General features: G+C 38.1%; 1 protein-coding gene across 2 annotated transcripts in view; it reads left to right on the forward strand.

Annotated features, from left to right (window-relative positions):
- The window catches only part of Naa35 (N-alpha-acetyltransferase 35), a 440,678-nt gene that overhangs the window by 272,885 nt on the left and 147,560 nt on the right, over positions 1-20,233 (forward strand). For both annotated transcript variants that reach the window (XM_090406587.1, XM_090406588.1), the window contains exon 13: positions 16,320-16,426. In XM_090406587.1, coding sequence (XP_090262713.1) covers positions 16,320-16,426 — 107 coding nt within the window. The remainder of the gene's footprint in view (positions 1-16,319; positions 16,427-20,233) is intronic.

Raw genomic sequence — 20,233 nt, forward strand, 5'->3', positions numbered from 1 at the left:
TAAAGAAAAAATAAATTTTCCTTGGAAAAGAGAAACTTTAAGAAAAATACTTCATGAAATTGGATTTTGTTTTAAAAAGTCCCAGAATAAAAGGAAACTTATCATGGAGCGAAGTGACATTGTTTTATCTAGAACGCAGTATTTGAGAGCAATAAGACATTTCAGGGAGGAGAAAAGACCGATTGTGTATCTAGATGAAACTTGGTTTGATAGTAATTTAACTTATGGAAAATGTTGGCAGTCTAAAGAAGAATGTGGAGTGCTACAAACCAGAAATGCCTCGCGCCGCAAACATCAGTTTGTTAAAAGAGTCACAACAGTCATAAATAATTAATCAGTTTAGGACATTAAAGTGTCTCATTTCTCTCAACTGTAAGTTTAGAATATCTAAGTTCATTTGAAAAAATTACTGTTTTTCTGTATAATTATTTTTATTTTATAGAAAACTTTCTTAAAAATAAACTTAGTTAAACTTTTGTTTTATGCTATACCTTTTTTAATTTTGTTAATACTCTACATACATTTTTCCAACTGTTATACAAGCAAAATAGTTACACTTTAAAAACGACAATGTTCGTAAAAGAAAAGCTAAATTTTCCGCCCAGTAATAATAAACAAACTCATCCCAGAAGACAGGTTGATTACCCTATTATCGGAATGGATTTTCCTTTTCTGAAATGTGCAGAAGTGTCGAAGGATCTCTAATCGGTGGGTGAACAATACACACACACACATATATACAGAGCTAAATTACATTTCACACAGTATGCTGAAGAGACAATGAATTGATCAACGGAAATAAAATAAAATGAAATGAAAATAAAATAAAATTACAATAAATATATGAAATAAAATAAAATAACTACATGAAAGCTAAATTCTATATAAGACAATATCAGAGAAACATTCTTTCATATAGATAGTTTTGTTACAGTAAAAATGATGCCATTATGTTGCAGGGTTAATGGATTGTATACAGTACTCAGAAAGGATTAAAACAGTATTTAATACTTCCTATATTTCATCTCAGTCACTGAGACATCTTCAGGGATTACAAAAAAATTAATGTAACATATACACAAATACCACACAATACTAAGCCAACCACGTGGGTGAATCTGAAGTCCTATCTAGGTGGAGCGCCCTCTATGGGCGTTTGTAGGTGGCCTGGAATGTAAGGTGGGATCTCTGATGATTAATGATTCCCAAATCTTAGGAAGTTTAATGCAACCGTATTTATTTATATTCGGTAGATTTCTGAGACCTACTGCAAATTCTAAAAATAGTCCCTCTTTTTTGAATTTACTGTGGTGGAGCATGGTGTTTTTTCCCCTAGAGATCCTGTGGATTGTATCCAAGACATGGTCAACCAGACCTGACTGACTGTAGTCATGGTTGCAGATGTATCACTTGTGTTCCTCTAGGTGGATGGTTGTGATCTGTCCACAGTATGCCAGCTTACAGGAACAGGGTATTTTATAAATTCCAGGCACTGAGAGAGGAGGGAGCTGATCTTTTGTAGAATGGATAAGGGTAGCAAGTTTGCGGTGGGGATTAAATGCTGTGTGTAGGTTGTACTTTTTTAAAATATCTTGGCTATGTTTTCCGATGTACCATGGATGTAGGGTATTGTGATGGCATTTCTAAACTCTTTCTGAATATAGAAAACCTATGCACACAGGCAGATACATTCACAAACTCTCCCACCACCACCCCACTCAACAATATGGCATTATTAAAACTCTAACCAAGAGAGCCCACAATTTTTCTTCTAGCAGTGGAACCGCCCTTACAACTAATCTCAACCACATATACAACACCTTCCTCTCCAATGGCTACAGTGATCGTAGTATTAAAAAAATAATCAGCATTAAAAAATAGACACACAGCATTTAACCCCCACCGCAAACTTGCTATCCTTATCCATTCTACAAAAGATCAGCTCCCTCCTCTCTCAGTGCCTGGAATTTATAAAATACCCTGTTCGGAAAAAAATAGCCAAGATTTTAAAAAAAGTACAACCTACACAGCATTTAAGCCCCAACACAAACTTGCTACCCTTATCTATTCTACAAAAGATGAGCAACCATCCACCTAGAGGAACACAAGTCATATATCTGCAACCACGGCTATGGTCAGTCAGGTCTGGCTGACCATGTCTTGGATACAACCCACAGGATCTCTTGGAAAAAATCCACCATGCTCCACCACAGTAAATTGAAAAAAGATAGACTATTTTTAGAATCTGCAGCAGCTCTCAGAAATCGACCAAATCTAAATAAATACAGTTGCATTAAACTTCCAAAATTTGGGAAACATTAATCATCAGAGATCTCACCTTACATTCCAGGCCACCTACAACTGCCCATAGAGGGCGCTGCACCTAGATAGGACTTTAGAGTTCACCTACATGGATGGCTTAGTATTGTATGGTATTTGTGTATATGTTACATTAGTTTTTTTGTAATCCCAGAAGATGTCTCAGTGACAGACGCAATGTAGGAAGTATTAAATTCTGTTTTAATCCTTTCTGAATGCTGTATGCAATCCATTAAGCCTCCAACATGATGTCCTCACAGCACTTAAGCCGCAACACATGGATAAAAATAATGTCCTAATTTAACATGACAATTGTTATATTAGATTTAAGATCCTGGATTACCTGTGGTCCTATTTCTAATTAACTCTTAGGGAGAAAGGTTAAGTGGGTAGAATATGTGCCTTTCATATTCCTGGAATTTTTAGACCATCATTATTGTTAAGATTAGGGTGGTTGATAAGAATCCCACAAGCCTCCTTAAATTTATGTTCATACCAAGTTTTGCTTTGATGTAAACAACAGGTGCTTTTCCAGTCAATTCTATGTAATGTGTTCAGGGCATGATCAGAAAGACCAGCTTGACCATAGTTATTATATTTAATGTGTCGTTTATGTTCCTTTTTTCTGATAGGAATTGTGTGTGTCCTGTTTCCCCTATAGGGCAAATTACAGGTGTAATGAATACAGTATACTCCAGGGTTGGCCAGCAGTGGGAGTGGATATCTGGATGAGTTGAGTAAGTTCTTTAATTTTGCAGGCAGTTTAAAGATGGCTTTAAAGTTGTATTTCTGTTTATTTTGTCTGATATCCCTTTAATGTATGGAATGGTTACAGTTTTATTGTAGTTTAGTTTATTTTTGTTTTTAATTGAGGTCTTGTACAGAATTTTTTGATAGTATTTTGGCTGTAACCATTTTTTAGGAAGGTATTGCTGAAAACTTTTAATGCATCTTTAAGTGCTTGTTCATTGGAGTATTTGTAAAAAATCGCTACAATAAATAAACGGTTCACAAGATCCTCGATAAATGCCACTGAAAACAAATTATAAGAATGCCATAGCTTTTTTTTTTTTTTTTTTTGAATGTTGAGCCCATATACAAGAGGTTGGTAGATCAACCTGTAGTACATTAGTACTGTGTATGGGTTGGGAAAGAAGGTACTTGTTCACATTAGATTTGAATGACTGTATATTGTATTCCTTAGGGAACACATCAAGGGGAAGACTGTTCCATTGTATAGCAGTTGCAGGAATGAAGGAGGAGGAGAAGAAACTTGTTCTGTGGGTTTCAAGGGGCACTGTGTAGGGATGTTGATCAGCAGCTGCATGTGTTACAACAAGCTTAGTGCTATTGGGGGAATTATTGATGCTATTTCGAATGAACATTTTCCATGGAAATATTTGTACAAAACACATAGTGCAGAGACCGATCATCTCTGCAAAAGTGGTGGAAATGAGTTGGTAAGAGATGGGTCATTAATAAGTCTGATTGCTTTTCTCTGGATTGAGTCGAGCATTTTGAGGGAGCTTTTGAGGGCCCGCCTCATATTTGGGAGCAGTATTTGATAGTGGGTGAATTTGTGATTTGTTTTAGTTACAGCTGTTCAGTGATGAAGTAACGTCTTGAGCAAAAGAGAAATCCTAGTTTTTTTGAAGCTGAGGATGCAATGGTTGTTATGTGTTTATGCCAGGAGAGGCTTGATGTCAGGGTAATTCCAAGAAGAGAAATCTCAGATTGTCTGAAAATTTGGGTGTTGTCAAAAATAATACTTGGAGAGGATGGTTCTTTTTTATGAGAAATGAGACAGTACTGGGTTTTATTAGCATTGAAATTGACTAGGTTATCTGAACCCCATTGGCAGATGGCTTGGAGGTCTGAATTGAGGGCAGTGGTGGTTGCTGTTCAGTAGGTTGAGGTGAGTTGTGTGGAGTAAGGTTTATTAAAAGAAAGGGAGGAGTGCAATGTGCTGTCGTCTGCAAAACTGTGTATTGGGTTGGAGGTAAGCTGAAGTAGGTCATTGATATATAGTGGGAAGAGGGTTGGTGAGAGGACAGAACCTTGAGGAACTCTGGCATTAGTTGAATGGTGAGTGGTTAAGGAACCATCTACTATCACACACAGTGTGCATCCAGACAGAAAGTTGGCAATTCAACTGCAGAAGTCCTGAAATAGACGAAATGATGGGTTTGCTTAGTAAGCCTTTGTGCCAGGATGGGTGATATATGTGAGCAGATCTCATGTTGATCAGCAGTGACGGAATCCATACTTGCAGTTGTTTATTACATGGGTAGCTTCAAGGTAGTGTAGGAGTTGGGAATTGATGATTTTTTACATTACTTTAGAAAGGACTGAGGTGAGCGAGATGAGGCGGTAGTTGGACAGCAGTGACTTCTCGCCCTCCTTGGGAATGGGTTGAATATAGGCCAATTTCCAGGTTGTGGGATAGATATCAGTGGAGTAAGACAGTATATATGAGTGACATAGGACAGGAGACAGTTCTGGTACCCAAACCTTCAGGACAATCAGAGGAATGCCATCAGGTCCAGGAGACTTTTTTGTGTCTAATTTGAACAGTATTTTACTGATCTCTTTCTGGCAAAAGGATATAGTGGGCATTGTATGTTGTCAACTGGAATGGTTGGGGGACATTTGCCATTGTCAATTATGCATGCATTGGAAGCAAAGTCCAGGAGATTGGCCTTTTCTGTAGGTGATGATGCAATGGAGCCATCTGGGTATGATAGAGGTGGGAATAATGTTGGGCAGAAGTTACGACCAATTGATTTGGCGAGGGACAAAAGGCTCGGCTGACATTTGGACAGTCTGCTAATTTCCTGCTTTTTTGCTCTTTCAAACTCTGTTTTGGAAGCATTGATTGTTTTTTTTGCATTTATTTCAGGCTTGGGTATAAGTTCTAAAGGAGGATGTAGTTCTTGATTTGAGCCAGTAATGATATGTTTGGTTTTTCATTTGTACAGCCTTGGTGCATCTTTTGGAAAACCAAGGTTTAGTTAGGGAATTACAGGTCAGAGTACTGTGGGAAATGTACAATTTCATGCCAGTGAGAATACTTTGGCTATGAGTTCAGTGCATGTGTTTGGGTTGGAAGGTCGGAAGCAATAGTCTAACCACAGGAATGAGGCATAGAGGTTGCAGAGGCTGTCTCACTTGGCACTGTTATAATGCCAAACTACTCTGGTGTGGGAGTAGCTGTGTAAGCATGGGGGAGGAGATGAGCACTAGGTTGTGGTCAGAATTGCCTAGCAGACCCACTATGTTCACTGTGTGTTTGGAAGGGTCATTAGTCAGGAAGAGGTCTAAGGTATTTGGAGAGTGGTTTGGTTTAGCGGATATTCTGGGTGGCATGTGAACTAGTTGTGTAATGTCATTAGTGATTGCAAATGTGTTGGCATCTCTGCCTGCAAGATCTGTACAACTGGAGGAGGAAAGCCAGTTGGTGTTGTGGACATTAAAATCTCCTAGGAGGATGATTTTGCTGTTCGGAAAATGGGACTGGAGAAATTCAGTTTTTAAGGATAGGAAATTAAAGGGCTCAGAGTGGATGGTTGCATTAGGGGAGCGATAGAGACAACATATGAATTTGACTGAGTTGGGTATTGATATTTTCATCCAAAGAAGGTCAAAGTTCACATTTCTAAGTTGGGTCAAGGTATGTCGGAGGGTGGCATCTGTGCCACCCTTGAGTTGAAAGGAGTTAAAAAGTGTGTAGTTTGGAAGGTTGAGGTGAATAGTGCTGGAGGGAGGTAATATTTGAGCTTCTGCCAGAAGAGCTTCATATTTGAGCTTCTACCAAATTCTACCTTCTTAATATTTGAGCTTCTACCAAACCCCACCTAGACTAGGTGGGGTTTGGTAGACTGCAGGTGGTAGTGGACACTATTAAGGTTGGAGTTTAGGCCACAGATGTTGTTGAAGTCAATTCGTGGGGTTTTCTGAATCATATGTTTGACTGCAGTGCCTTGCATACTGATCGCCATGGTGGCTGTAGTGGCATCACTTGGTTTTTGCATCAATTTAGCTTGTCTGTTGTCGATGATCCAGCTGTAGTCACCATTTTGACGTTTTTCTGCAAGTTGTCTTCGAAGCTGCCGACCTTGTTCGCTTTGTTCAAATGATAAATTTGGTCGAGCATGTATGCGTCATTGCAGACAAATGTTTTAAACTTGTTGTTGATTGCTGTTATTAGCTTTGATGTGCTTGTCAGCATGGTGCAAGTCACTTTTATGGGGCATGGAAAGTTCGTTCCGTTCTTTCTTTTGTTTATGGGTCCGAAACAATGGCACCTGATGATATTTTTAGGATCAATGTCACATTATTCTGCTAATTTGCTGATGTCTTCTTTCAGTGCTTTTCTGTTTTCTTTTGGAAAGTTCAAAATGACAGTATTGAATTTTTTTGTTTTTGGCCTCCATCGTGTTGTGCACCGTTGATGCGATTATTTCACTGAGTTCATTCGCGGGGAAGGGTGAACATTGCAGCTCTGATCATCAGTTGATTTGAGCTTGGTTTCTAGTGCTCTTATTTTGGAAGAAAGAGTTTGATTCATAGCACTGATGTGCTGTTCGAGGTTTTCAATTTGTTTGTCTAAGTTCAGGAGCTGTTTTACTGACGGAAGGCACAGTGAACAGAAATAGAGCTGGTTAAGGTCGATGTATATCTTGTGCATGATTTGTCCATTTCTGCGCAGTAAGTGTGCATCCAGTGGTAACAGAACTCGCACATTATACCCTTGTTTTTATCACTGATATCAATTTTGCAGCTGCGGCATTTTGTGGGCTTATCGGCAATCGATGGCACTGTGCTGGCGAGACACAGGGTGCTTGTTTGTCATTGGCTTTTGTTGTCGCTTTTGAATTTTGAATGAATAAAATTCATTAAAAATTTATTCAATCACAATTTAACAAGTTAAACCCTGAAAGGATATGCTTGCATCCTAGTATATATTATATATATCTTGACAAATGTAGGATACAGTGATTAAGAAGAAAAATTGTGAATATTTCAGTGAAAAAAAAATTTCTACTAGATTGTATATTTGATAGTGAAGTTAGTAAATTTTATATTACTTGTTAAGATTGATACGTAATGAATTGCTGTATGAATTGCATGTGATAAAGTGAGAACACAGGGTCATAGTACAAGGACAAACCATCGGATTAAGAAGTTTCCCCAAGTGGTCTCGCGCACATACGGCACGTGGAGACCTAAGCTGTTTAGAGAAGACGCTGCAGAAGCGAGACCCACGTGTACAAAAATAACGGGACGGGTGAACAACTTAGGTTACAGAGAGTACCGGTAGGGGGTTAGTATAAAAGAGTTAGGAACCCCCCCCCCCCCCCCCCGAGGCTTTTTGTGGTTTTCTCTTCTTGATTGTCTGGACGTGTGGTTCGCAGGGAGTTCTGCTCTCACTCCTGTTAGTAGCAGTCAGAGATGCCGCATAGTAGTTAGAAAGGTTGCGGGTCTCAAGCCCTATGATGAAAGGATAGACATTTTACAGAGATAGTAGGCAACTCATGGGAAAGCTCAGCGACCCAGTAGCGTGCTACGTGAATGCAGAATCACCTTTCGCCAAGAATGTTCTTCACATAGGCTCGATATACTAGCAATGTGTGGACCAACCAACGATCGCAGGAATCCCAGCCGTAAAACCGATGGAAAGGACATAGTTAAAAGAAAAACAATCAAGAATCGAAGGGACAAGTATAAAGGATCATCGAGTATGGTATTGTAACCTTTTTGTCAAGTAATGTGTGTGAGGAAGAGAAATTAACTGTAATATAAGAATTAAGGACTCTGATTAGAATAAGACAGGACTATAGTGCTTTGATAACAGCTAGGCTAAAGGAAAAGGAATGTTCTTTACATGTGCTGATTGACAATTATGTCTTAGTCAAAGTCTGAAGTTTCAATTTTGTTTTATGATCTAAGAATGCTAGATTATGATTCTTTTAGAGAAGTGTTTCTATAATATTCATATTTGTTTAAAATGTATGTAAGTTATATTGTTTAACGTTCTAATAGTGATGATTGATTATTCTTTACACTGTATGACAACAAATATGATAAATAAACCTTTTGCTATTTTTAATTTGATTGCCTGTATCTAAGAATCCAATGCACCACTCATAAATTAATCGAATCTAAGCGGAAGAGAATAAACGATAGTTAAGGTCACAACTACAAACAAAGGTCAATAGTGGGTACATCTGCAAGTTCACTTCTTGATTGAGAAACTTTTTGGGTGACGCAGCAAAAAAAAAAAAAAAAATTCCCAGAACTTTAAGAGGCAAATTTCAGAGGCTTTGTCACCTAGGAATTGGCTTGTCCCTGAGGCAATTCTTTTGTGTTCTCAATAGTACCACGTGACATCCAAGGAGAGGTATACTATACAACATATAGATATATAATAAGAAAAATTGGACATAACACCACCATCTTTGCTTCGCACGGTAGGCATAGCGGCCACTTGCATGTGGCTGATTTTTAGATCGAAATATAACTGGTTCAATGCACTAAAAGTACTTACGGGTTGTGCTGGAGTTTTCTGTTCCTTAGTAGCTGCTGTTAAGATTTCTGTTTGATGTTTAATTTGAATGGGAAACTCTTGCAGTAGTGATAAAATGCTGGAGCACTCGTTTCCCTACATTAGTGGCATTTCAGAAAAAATAGATAGAACACTACTTAAATACAGCATTAAGACTACCTTCAAACCCCCAACAAAATTAAGAAATTTACTTAGCTCTTCCAAAGATCCTCTTCCATACCTGGCCCACCCATGAGTTTACAAAATTCAGTGTACCTGTAACCTACCTTACACAGAGGAAACAGGACACATCATCTCAATCAGAAAAGATGAACACAAACAACACATTTAAATACCTCCACTATGGTAAAACAGACCTATCAGACCATGCACTTCAAGCATGCCACAGAATTGACTGGAAAGGCACCAAGTCCCTACACCACACCAAAACCTGGTTTGAAAGAAAATTCAAAGAGGGTTGTGAAATGTTGAAACATTATTCAAACCTGAACAAAAATGATGGATTAATCATTCCAAGAATGTAGAAGACCCATCTGCAAACAGAAGAAAATCCCAATACGAGATGACTTTAGAAATATTTAATGTAGTTCTGTTTAATGTTATTTTTAACATTAAATGTATATTTTAATGTTATTTTAATGGCAATTTGTATAACTGACAATTTCTATCATAAAGCAGGTATACATTCAAATTTTCGAATTGTGCAAAATGGTCATGTGTTAGCACTTAACAGGATAGAAGATAATAGGCTACACTAAGTGAATTGTGTTTGAAGGAAGCTCTTTTTCATGAAGGCAAAGTTGCAAACTTGGATGCCTTGTAATGTTTCAAAGAGATCTAAATGATTTCACACAGGAAAGAATTATTGGAAATCTTGAAGCAGGCTGCAGAATTACTGATATTGCCAGTGGTTTGGAATCTCACATAGTGTTGTATCCAGGATCTGGGCAGTTTCAAACAAATGGAATGTGTTCCAGACATTTGCTAAGAGATCGCCTTCACTCTACCACAGAGCATGAAGGCAGCTTTTTGTTAATAACAGCAAAAGATAATCGATGCACCACAGCAAGTCAGCTCCATTCAAGCACAAGTACATGGATATCTTAACAAACTGTGGCAAGACGTCTGCTACAAGTAGGCCTATACGCCCAAAGGTCTGTAGTCTGGAGTGTTGTATCTATAAAAATTGGACAAGACAACAATCGACTGCTGTACTCTTTACAGTGAGAGTTGCTTTAGTCTTTCCTCTGATTCCAGATGACACTTGATCTGGTGTGAAAGTGGTGCTGCTTACCATCACGAGAACGTTCTTGAAAGGGATAGATATGGCGATCCTGGGGTCATAGAGTGTGTGCGGGGGGGGGGGGACATTATGCTTAATGGACACTGAGCTACAAGTGCTGGATAAAGGGACTATTATTGGTGAATGATATTGCAACAGAGTTCTTTGACATCATGTTTGGTTGTTCTGTGATGCTGTAGGTGAAGAATTCATTTTTATGGATGACAATGTGACACCACATCGTACATGAGCAGTGAAGATACTTCTGGAGATCAAGGATATTAATTTAATTGAGTGGCAGGCACACTCCCCAGATCTCAACCTCATAGCACACGTTTAAGTCACAATAGGGAGATGCATTGCTGCTTGAAATTCCCCTTCAGATAACAAACAGGCCTTATCCTTGCTCTGATGGAGAAGTGAGCCATTTACCTCAAGAACTTGTTAGTTGTTGTCTCTACGTTGTGTATTTTTGGTTACCGAGAAGGAGGGGTCAGAATCAGATGCATAGTGGTGGAAGAGCATAAGAAGATAACATAAGTTTTCATTATTTAGATATTTAGTATACTTAAATATGTTTTATAGTTAACTTATACTTATTTAGCGTTTAGTTGTAGTAGTTCCTCGACACCTATTTTGAATAATGGTGGCAGCGGCAGCTCCAGTCGCAAATGGTGTATCACCACCTCTCCCATTTAAAGACTCCATTTTGCATGACATAAGGAATTTTGTGGCATGCGGGACTTGTGGGCGTCCCAGCGGTTGTATATGTAGCAGGTGAGAGAAGGGGAAATACGTATATATACAAAATGTAGGCAATGGGAGGAACTTGGTGAGTTAGAGATGCCTATAACTGACCTCGTTGAGTCAGAGGCAGGAGATTCTCCATGTAGAGAGACAAGTGGTATGATAGAGGGTGAGAATAGCAAGAGAAATATGAATGAAAAAATGAGAGTGGGGAGTGTGGAAAGGTTGAATGATTGTGAAATTTTCGGAGATGGTCTCAGTTGAGAGGATGAATGCCAAACAAGAGTGGCTGACTTGCAGAGAGAGATAGATGAGTTGAAAGAGTAGGTGGAATGTCTCGGGACTGAGATGAGATTAGGTGAATGGAAGAGATGAATGCAAGGTGAATCAGAGTAGGAGCGAGGGAGAGTTATGGGAATGATAGAAGAGGAGAGAATAGGAACAGTAGAAGAGAGGGAATGAGAGGATTATGGGAATGATAGAAGAGGAGAGAATAGGAACAGTAGAAGAGAGGGAATGAGAGAGAGTTATGGGAATGATAGAAGAGGAGAGAATAGAATCAATGGAAGAGAGGGAATTAGAGAGAGTTATGGGAATGGTAGAAGAGGAGAGAAAGAATAGAAACAGTAGGAGAATGGGAATGAGAGGAATGCGATGGAGCACTGGAACCAGGGATAGAGTGATGTCAGGAAGGCAGGTAATTAGGGGGGAACATAGAGAGAAAGTGTTAGTGGAGAGAGAGAGAGGGATGCAGGTGAGCAATCGAGAAACAGGGTGGTAAGAGGTGTGATGTATGGGGACTCAATGATCCGTGGTGTGCAAGATAGGATGCGTGAGGAGTATTTGCCTGGAGGAATGATAAAAAAAAGTGACTATGGCAATTAAGCAGGGTGGATGAGATGATTGTGTTGGTAGGAACGAATGACTTGAGAGGCAATGTGAATCAGGCGGCGAAATATGAGATTCTTACTTGAGGCTGTATAAAAGAAAACACAGAGAGGAAAGATAGTGTGCATGTTGCCTAGGTATGATAGTGACGAGCTCAGCAGAAGAGCAGTAATATTGAATAGCATAATAGTTAGAATGTGTCAAAAGAGAGGATTGGAATTTGTGGATGCTTGGAGGGTGTTTGAGAGCAGAAAAGGAATTGTATGCGAGAGACCACTTGCATTTGAATGAGGAAGGATTGGCATCTGGAGAGATTGCTGTTTTCTGAACAAGTTGGTGTGTGTCAATGCAGGGAAACTAGAATACCCAGGGTGGATGGTAGCAGGGGAGGCCTCTTGTGGGAATGGGTACTTGGGAGAAGGGGGGATGACATCAGGTAACGCTGAGCCCAGTGGAGTCTAGAGGGATAATGCTAGGTATAGAAACAGTGGCATTTTTATGCTTTATACTAATGCCAGGCGTATCTGGAATAAAGGAGAGGAATTGATAGCGCTAATAGCATCAGCCTGGCCAAAGATTATTAGGATCACTGAGACGTGGTTGACAGAGGAGGATATAATAACAGGAATAGAAGTAGCAGGGTACAGGATTTTTTGGCAGGATAGGAAGGGAAAGTGTGGTGGTGGAGTGCCGCTTATGATAAGTGACGACTTATGTCCTCTAAGAGTGGAGGCTTTGGAAGGCAGTGACACTAATGGTTTTGAAAGCATATGGTATAAGGTAGGCAGGCAGGACAGGATATTTAGTGGGGTGTTGCTACAAACAAAGAGCACAGAGGATGGGGACCAGGAGATGTTTAGACAGTTGAGCTTGGCAAGTGCAAGAAGAATGATTGTTATGGGAGATTTTAACTACAGCACTATAAATTGGGGAGAGGAAAATGCATGTAGCAATAAGTGAATGGAATTCCTAGAATTCTTGAGGGACTAATGTCTTAGGCAACATGTAATAGAAAGGACAAGAGGTTCAAGAATTTTGGATTTGGTCATAACATCAGAACAGTTGATAATAACTGAGATGACATCTCTCCCACCAGTTGGAGAGAGAGTGACCATGTGGTTTTGACTCAGAAGATGAATAGACATGCAGGAGTATCAAAGAGACAGGAACCTATGTGGAATTATAAGGCAGGTGATTATTATAGTCTTATAAATCACTTGGGGTTTATATAGGAAGTTATATATAAGTTTCATATAGGAAGGAATTGGAACGTGGGATATCATTAGTGCTTGGGAAATTGTGAAGGAATATTTGTTAGCAGCAATAGTAAGCTGTATTCCACAACCGAAGAAGAGGACACAATTTGGTGTAAAGTGGATGACAAACAATATTAAACAGGAACTGCATGCAGGGCCGGTCCGAGAGTATCTGATGCCTCTAGGCAATGAAAATTTAGGCGCCCCTATACATTCTCTCTCTCTCTCTATATATATATTTGTCATACTCACACAAACATAAGCCCTGAAGTCTTAGCGCCTCTAGGCGATTGCCGAGGTTCGCCTAATGATAAAACCGGCCGTGACTGCATGTGAAAAAGAGCTATGCAAGAGATATAAGGAGACAGGTGAAGAGCAGATGCATGAAGAATATAAGACACAGGCCAGGAGAGTGACTAGTGTGGTAAGGAAGGCAAAACTGGAATATGAAAAGAGATTGGTCCTAAGATCCAAAGAAAATCCTTCAGAATTTTTTAGCTATGCGGCCAATAGGAGCAGAAATGATTGTGGAAGAATGACATTGTGGGATAAAAATGGGAATAGAGTGACTGATGCAAAGGACATAGTGGAGTTGTTCAATGAGCACTTTATTGGAGTATTTCATCCTGGAGAATAAGGTTTTAATACCAGAGGGATAGAGCAGGTTTAGAGGTGCAAGAGGAGAGTATGTTCCAAATACCGAGTACTCTGGATACCAGTAAAGCTGTGGAACCGGATGGTATTTTACCATGGGTTTTGAGAGAATGTGCTAAAGAACTGACAGCTCTGTTGACCTGGCTCTTCAATAAAAGTCTGGCTGTGGGAAAGGTACCCAAGGAATGATAGTAAGGTAAGATAGTGCCATTGCACAAGGGTGGTAGCAGACTGGAAGTGTCTAATTATAGGCCAGTTTGTGTGCCATCAGTAGTTGTTAAGGTCTTGGAGAAATTAGTGAGGGACTATATACAGCATTGGGCAGATGAGGGTAATGTTTATTTGTGAGAATCAACATGGATTTGTTAAGGGGTGCTCTTGCTTTAGTAATATGATTGCCTTTTATAATAAAGTGACAAGAGCAGTTAATGAGGGAAAGGCATATACTGCCATTTTCTTGGATTTAGCAAAGGCTTTTGACAGGGTGCCTCATGATAAGCTGATATTTAAGTTGCAGCACATGGGTTGGATGTCAGGTTTGTCAACTGGATTCAGGATTGGCCGTCCGATAGGTATCAGAGAATTGTGTATGGTGAGGCAGTATCAAGGAGGCAGAAGGTTACAAGTGGGGTCCCACAGAGCTCAGTACTGGAACTATATTGTTTAACCTTTATATCAATGACATTATTGGTGGATTGCAGGGGGATATTCAGTTGTTTGCAGATGATGTGAAGCTAGGAAAGATTATTAGTAACAGTGCAGATGTGGTAGCCCTGCAAGAGTATTTGAATAAACTAGACAGAAGGGCAAATGAATGGGGGTGTCGGTTTAATGCAGCAAAATGTAAGGTCTGGAGGTTTGGGACACTTCATACTCTATGGGAGGAGCTATACTGGAGGAAGTAGGGGAAACAAGAGATCTGGGGTGGTTGATGATTGATAGAAACCTGAAATTCAGGGGACATATTGCAATGGTGGTGAAGGTAACACGGGGGATTGCTGCAATATTGAAGGAAGTATAAGAAGGAAGCTGACCTCCAGAGATAAGAGTTGTCATTCTGTTGTATAAGACCCTGATCAGACTATTGTTCTCAAATTTGGTCTCCCAAAATTTGAAGGGGATAAATTAACTGTGCAAAGGGTACAGAGTGGATAACAAAGATGGTTTTAGGACTGTACAATGTTAGTTATGAGGATCGGCTGAGAGAATGTGGACTGCAGAGTTTGGTAGATAGAAGAAAGAGAGGTGATATGATTGAGACTTTTAAACTGTTGAGTGGTGGGTACATGGTTGATACTGGGGAGTTCTTTCGCTTGGTGGAGCAGTGGGAAGGAGTGATGACAAGGGACCATCCCTGGAAGTTATGAAAGGAAGCTGTGAGCAGGAGGGTGATGAGTGGTTTCTTTGCATAGAGGGTGGTTGAACCATGGAATGCATTGCCTGATAGAGTGGTGAGAGCAAGAATGGTCAGTGAGTTCAAGGAGTGGTATGATAGACTTTGTGTTTCCTAGGAAGGATCTTCCTCGATGAGTCATTTGACTCCATGGAGGCCTGAATAATAATAATAATAACTCCTGAATCACTCGATGCTAAGCATGGTATAATGTGAGAGCTGCATCATAATTCAGGATGGACATATTCCATGCTGAAATGTCTTTCCGCATAGTTTTCTGTAAGCACTGTGTGTTAATTCCTTAGCTACTTCCTTAGGAAATTTATAACCCATTTTTTGTGTAATATAATTTATTAGCATGCCAGCAGTAAATTTGTCCACATTTGGCTGTAGTCATGAAAATTTTTTATATATGGATAAAAATGTACTTCATCCTCAGCTTTATGGACACCAATGTATTATGTATAAAAAGTATGTACTGATTTTATTTCTGTTTATTTAGTGATATTTTTATTTTATTTTATTATTTTTTTTGTTTGTTTGTTTCACCAGAGATCAGGCTAGCATAAATCATTACCAAAGCAGTTAGATTTAGCTTACTTTTGTATAGTGTCTTGTAGCTTGTGTCTTGTTCATGTGTATGTTTGCCTGATGATGACCTCGATATAGAGGCCAAAACGTCAAGTATTATTTTCTTAATTATAAATAAAGTAATCGCTCTAATGTGTGTTTTTGTTTCCATAAATTCTACACGATAAATGCACTGTGTAATCTTGAAAGAAAGAATTTTGATTGTCGATATTTTCATAATTTCATTATAGCTAATTAACCTTAACTTTTGTTTAACCTTTCCACTCTTTGCTGGAGATGAATAGTCCTGTGAAGCCTTTTGGTCTTGATAGCATTTCTCCAGTTGATCTGATGGTTTTATAGTGAATATCCTATTCCTATAGAAATAGGAATTACCTGTCTTAATAAGAATAGTCTCTGTTGTTTAAGATTACCATAAAAATAATAATAAAATAAACATGCAAGGAGAAAATAAGTCATGTAAAAAGTGGCTGTTACCAATCACTGGTGTACTCTTGAGATAAAAATAATTCATAATGCTTTGCTACAACAGTTTATGTATGATTTGAAATCATTTTAAATATGGTATTATCATTTTTTATTAGAACTTGTTTTAAATCAGATGTTGAGAATAACTTTTTTCAGTTATTATATCTAGGTGAGCCAAGTAAAATTTTAGGCAGTTTTCCTGTGGTGGAGATACTAAGAGATGCTGTCAGAATTTTTATCAAGCCACCAGCTTTAATGCCAAGGTAAATATTTTTATACTCACACACACACCCACACACAAACCTCATTCTCCTAGATGCAATATTTTATTATTTGAGACAAAATATGTAGCATTGCACTGGAATTTTAATATAATTATATTGACTCGTGCAATTGAAAAATTATCATAAGGGAAAAGGAGATTTTAAAATTTAGTTCCACCATTATGAATGAAAGGAAATGTGACTTCAGAAAGTGTGAAAGTGTAAGAAACTGCAAATAAGGATACAATATTTTATGGCGATTCGATGATAAGAGGTATATATAATGAGCAAGTGACAAAAGTATGTTTCCCAGATGCAAAAATCAGGGATGTTACTGATGCTGTTAGAAGGGAGAAGTGAAAGAGATGATTGTTATGGCAGAACAAATTATTTGAAAGGCAGTGCCGTAGCTAGAGCTTTTGCCATCCTTCCTAATACACACCAAAAATACTACAAAAAAGTCAACAAGACATAGCATTTCTGACAGTCTGAGGCTTAGTCACCATCACCACTGGTAAGACTGGCTGGTGTTTTTGCTGCAGCTCCCTGATCGCCGTAAACTCCCAAACGTGCAGCAGTATGATTGATTTGTTTAAATCTAGACTCTAGACCAGGGGTGAGCAACTTGTGCATGCCAAAATTGCCAAATCTTTGATACAAAATTTTCTCACGTGCCGACTGAAATTTTGAGGAACATATTATTATTTGGTGTCTTTTAAGTATTGAGAAGACTTTTTCAAATAATCAAAAATCACATAAGAATGGTAAAATCAAAGAATATTGTAAAGATTGAATGAATGTAAAAATTAGAGAACGGAATTTTTACTTAAAAGTCCTTCTACCCTGTTGATAGCGTGAATATTTTTTATTTGCATTTAAGTATAATTCTAGATGCCATATAAAGCTGCACAATTTAAAGACGCAATTTTTAACATCAGCAAAAGAGTAAACAATAATTCTGATTTTTTTTATATAAAGCTCAATCAGACAAGTTTTTTCAAGTTTTCCCAATATATTGTAGTGCACAATCTCATAATCGTTTTACTTGACTAAAGCACAATAAAATAAAATTAAATTAAAGATATAATTGTATTACTTCTTAATCGCTTACGAGTAATACATAAAAATTACAAACAAAATAAATTGTTATTTTGCCTACATAATATATTAAACAGAAGTTAATCTTTACCATTTTTAGCAGAAAACATCAAATCAAAACTAGAGAAAGAAAAATAGTGGACATTTTATTTATTTAACATCAATGAGGCTGCTGCTGCATCACTAATGACAATTAATTTATATCAGGTTTATATTTTGTAACCTTTAGAGATACGCATGTGCTACTAGTTTCATTAAGAGTCTCCTGTTACGAGACTTGACAAAATTCATCACTGAGAACAATGATTCACAAAAATATGTAGATGCAAAAATTGATATTAATGCTGTTGCAAGGGTTTTTAAACATACAAAAGTTTCGGAAACAGCATTCCAAGTTCTTAGTACCCCTTTTTCTGCACTTCTATCTCTGTTACTCCCATCTCTAATTGATCCTTTTCAATATTTTCCAAGTCAACTTTGAAGTCAACAAATTTCTGCCTCCAAATTGAGCTACTTTGAAAATCAATCAACGGCATTTCAAAATCTTCCACATTTATCCACGAAAACATCTGCAAGTTTATTTGAAGATGTTTTCGTGTCCTGTAGTTTGAGGTTCAAGTTATTTAAATGTTCTCAAAAATCTGTAATAAACATCAGTTTTTCAAACCCATATGATGTCATACATTTCTTAATAAGACATTTTTTGATTAGTCAAAAAGAGATTTATCTCATCCAGGCATTCAACAAATCGTTTCTGAACAAGACATCGACTAAGCCAACGAACATTGTTGTACATTATTAGTCCTTTGTACACTGAATCCACTTCATTCAATAGATTCTGAAATTGTCTTTTATTCAAAGCAAGTGCAGAAATGTAATTAACAACCTTGGTTACTGTTTGCATCACTTCTTGAAGTTCCTTTAGGCCAGCATTTGCACATAAATTCTCCTCATGTAGGATGCAATGAAAAACTATTAGTGGATGACCAACATGTTTTGCAAACAGATTTACAAATTCTGCTTCCTTACCAATCATGCTGGGTGCACCATCTGTTGTGACGAATACCACTTTTGAAATATCAATTTGCTGAATAGATAATTCGTTCCTAACTGCTTTACATATTTCAACCCCACGTACGCTCAGGTAGTGTTGCAAGGTTAATCATCTCTTTGCATACTTCCTCATCCCTACAAAATCGAGCAAAGATTGCCAACCTAGCTGATAATGTAATGTCTGTGCTCTCATCAACACAAATAGAAAAGAACTTACATGAAGCCAAATCTTTTGTTAATTGCTCTGCTGTATTCCTTTGCAACTTAAGTATTCTATCCTTAATTGTTTTTCTACTCAGACAATTCTTTAACACTCTCATTGCCAAGTTGAAAATTGGAATTTCATGTGGTGGCCAAATTTTTTTTATTTTTTTATTTAGTTAGCGACGTCCACTCAATAACGCGTGATAGGCCGTTTGGTGAGAACTCGCATCACGCGTATCGTTCATCGCCAAGCTGAAAATTGGAATTTCGTGTGGTGGCCAAATTTTTTTAATTTTTTTATTTAGTTAGTGACGTCCACGCGATAACGCGTGATCGGCCGTTTGGTGAGAACTCGCATCGCGTGATATCGCGTGATTGGCAATGAACATGTTAATGCACTGAATAATTTTTATCTAATGTATATGTGTATGTATCAAATATATATAATGTTGAAGAAGCTTAGGAATGGAGGAAAGAGTGCTGTAAAAGGAGTTAGAGATGATAAAGGTGACATGAAAACAGGAGAAAAAGATATCCTTGAAGTATGGAGTAATTACTTTGAAAAACTGCTAAATGAAACAAGCAGTGATGACAGCACAGTGATAAAAAACACTGACCAGGCATGCAGTCAGGAATACATATCCATACTTGAAGTAGAAAAAGCCATCAAAGGCTTGAAATGTGGAAAGGCAGCGGGAGTGGATGATATTCGACCGGAAATGCTGAAGTATGGTGGTATAAAAGTCTTACAGTGGCTGCACTGCATAGTTCAGAAAGCCTGGACAGAGGGACGAATTCCCGATGATTGGAGTAGAGCTCTCATAGTACCCATATATAAAAAGGAAAATAAAACTGCATGTGAGAATTACTGAGGTATTTCCCTACTGAGTGTTCCTGGCAAGATCTATGCCAGTATACTTGAGAAACGGTTGAGAAGAATTGTGGAAGAAAAGCTTGGTGAAGAACAAGCTGGATTCAGGCCAAATAGAGGCTGTCAGGATCAGATCTTCACTTTACGACAATTAGTTGAGAAAGCAAGAGAATATAACAAAGATCTGTATTTAAGTTTTGTCGAACTGGAAAAGGCATATGACAAGGTGCCAAGAGAGAAGCTATTCAATACGCTGCAGTTATATGGTGTCAATGGGGCATTATATCAAGCAATACTTAGTCTTTATTTGAGTTGTAAGTCAACAGTTAGAATTGAAGGAAGTACAGGAAGATGGTTTAATGTTAAATCTAGTGTGAGACAAGGATGTACATTATCCCCTCTGTTATTCATTATCTATATGGATCACATTATGAAGGAAAGGGGTATTAAACCTGATATCAAAATTGGAGATGTTAATGTCAGCTCTTTGCTTTATGCGGATGATGTTATACTTCTAAATAAATCCGTGACAAGTCTGCAACATTCCCTGACTAAATTGAATAACTGTTGTGATAGATATG

The sequence above is a fragment of the Typopeltis vanoorti genome, chromosome 16, assembly GCF_054136105.1.
Source record: "Typopeltis vanoorti isolate ZY-2024b chromosome 16, IOZ_Tvanoo_1.0, whole genome shotgun sequence".
Taxonomy (NCBI): Eukaryota; Metazoa; Arthropoda; class Arachnida; order Uropygi; family Thelyphonidae; genus Typopeltis; species Typopeltis vanoorti.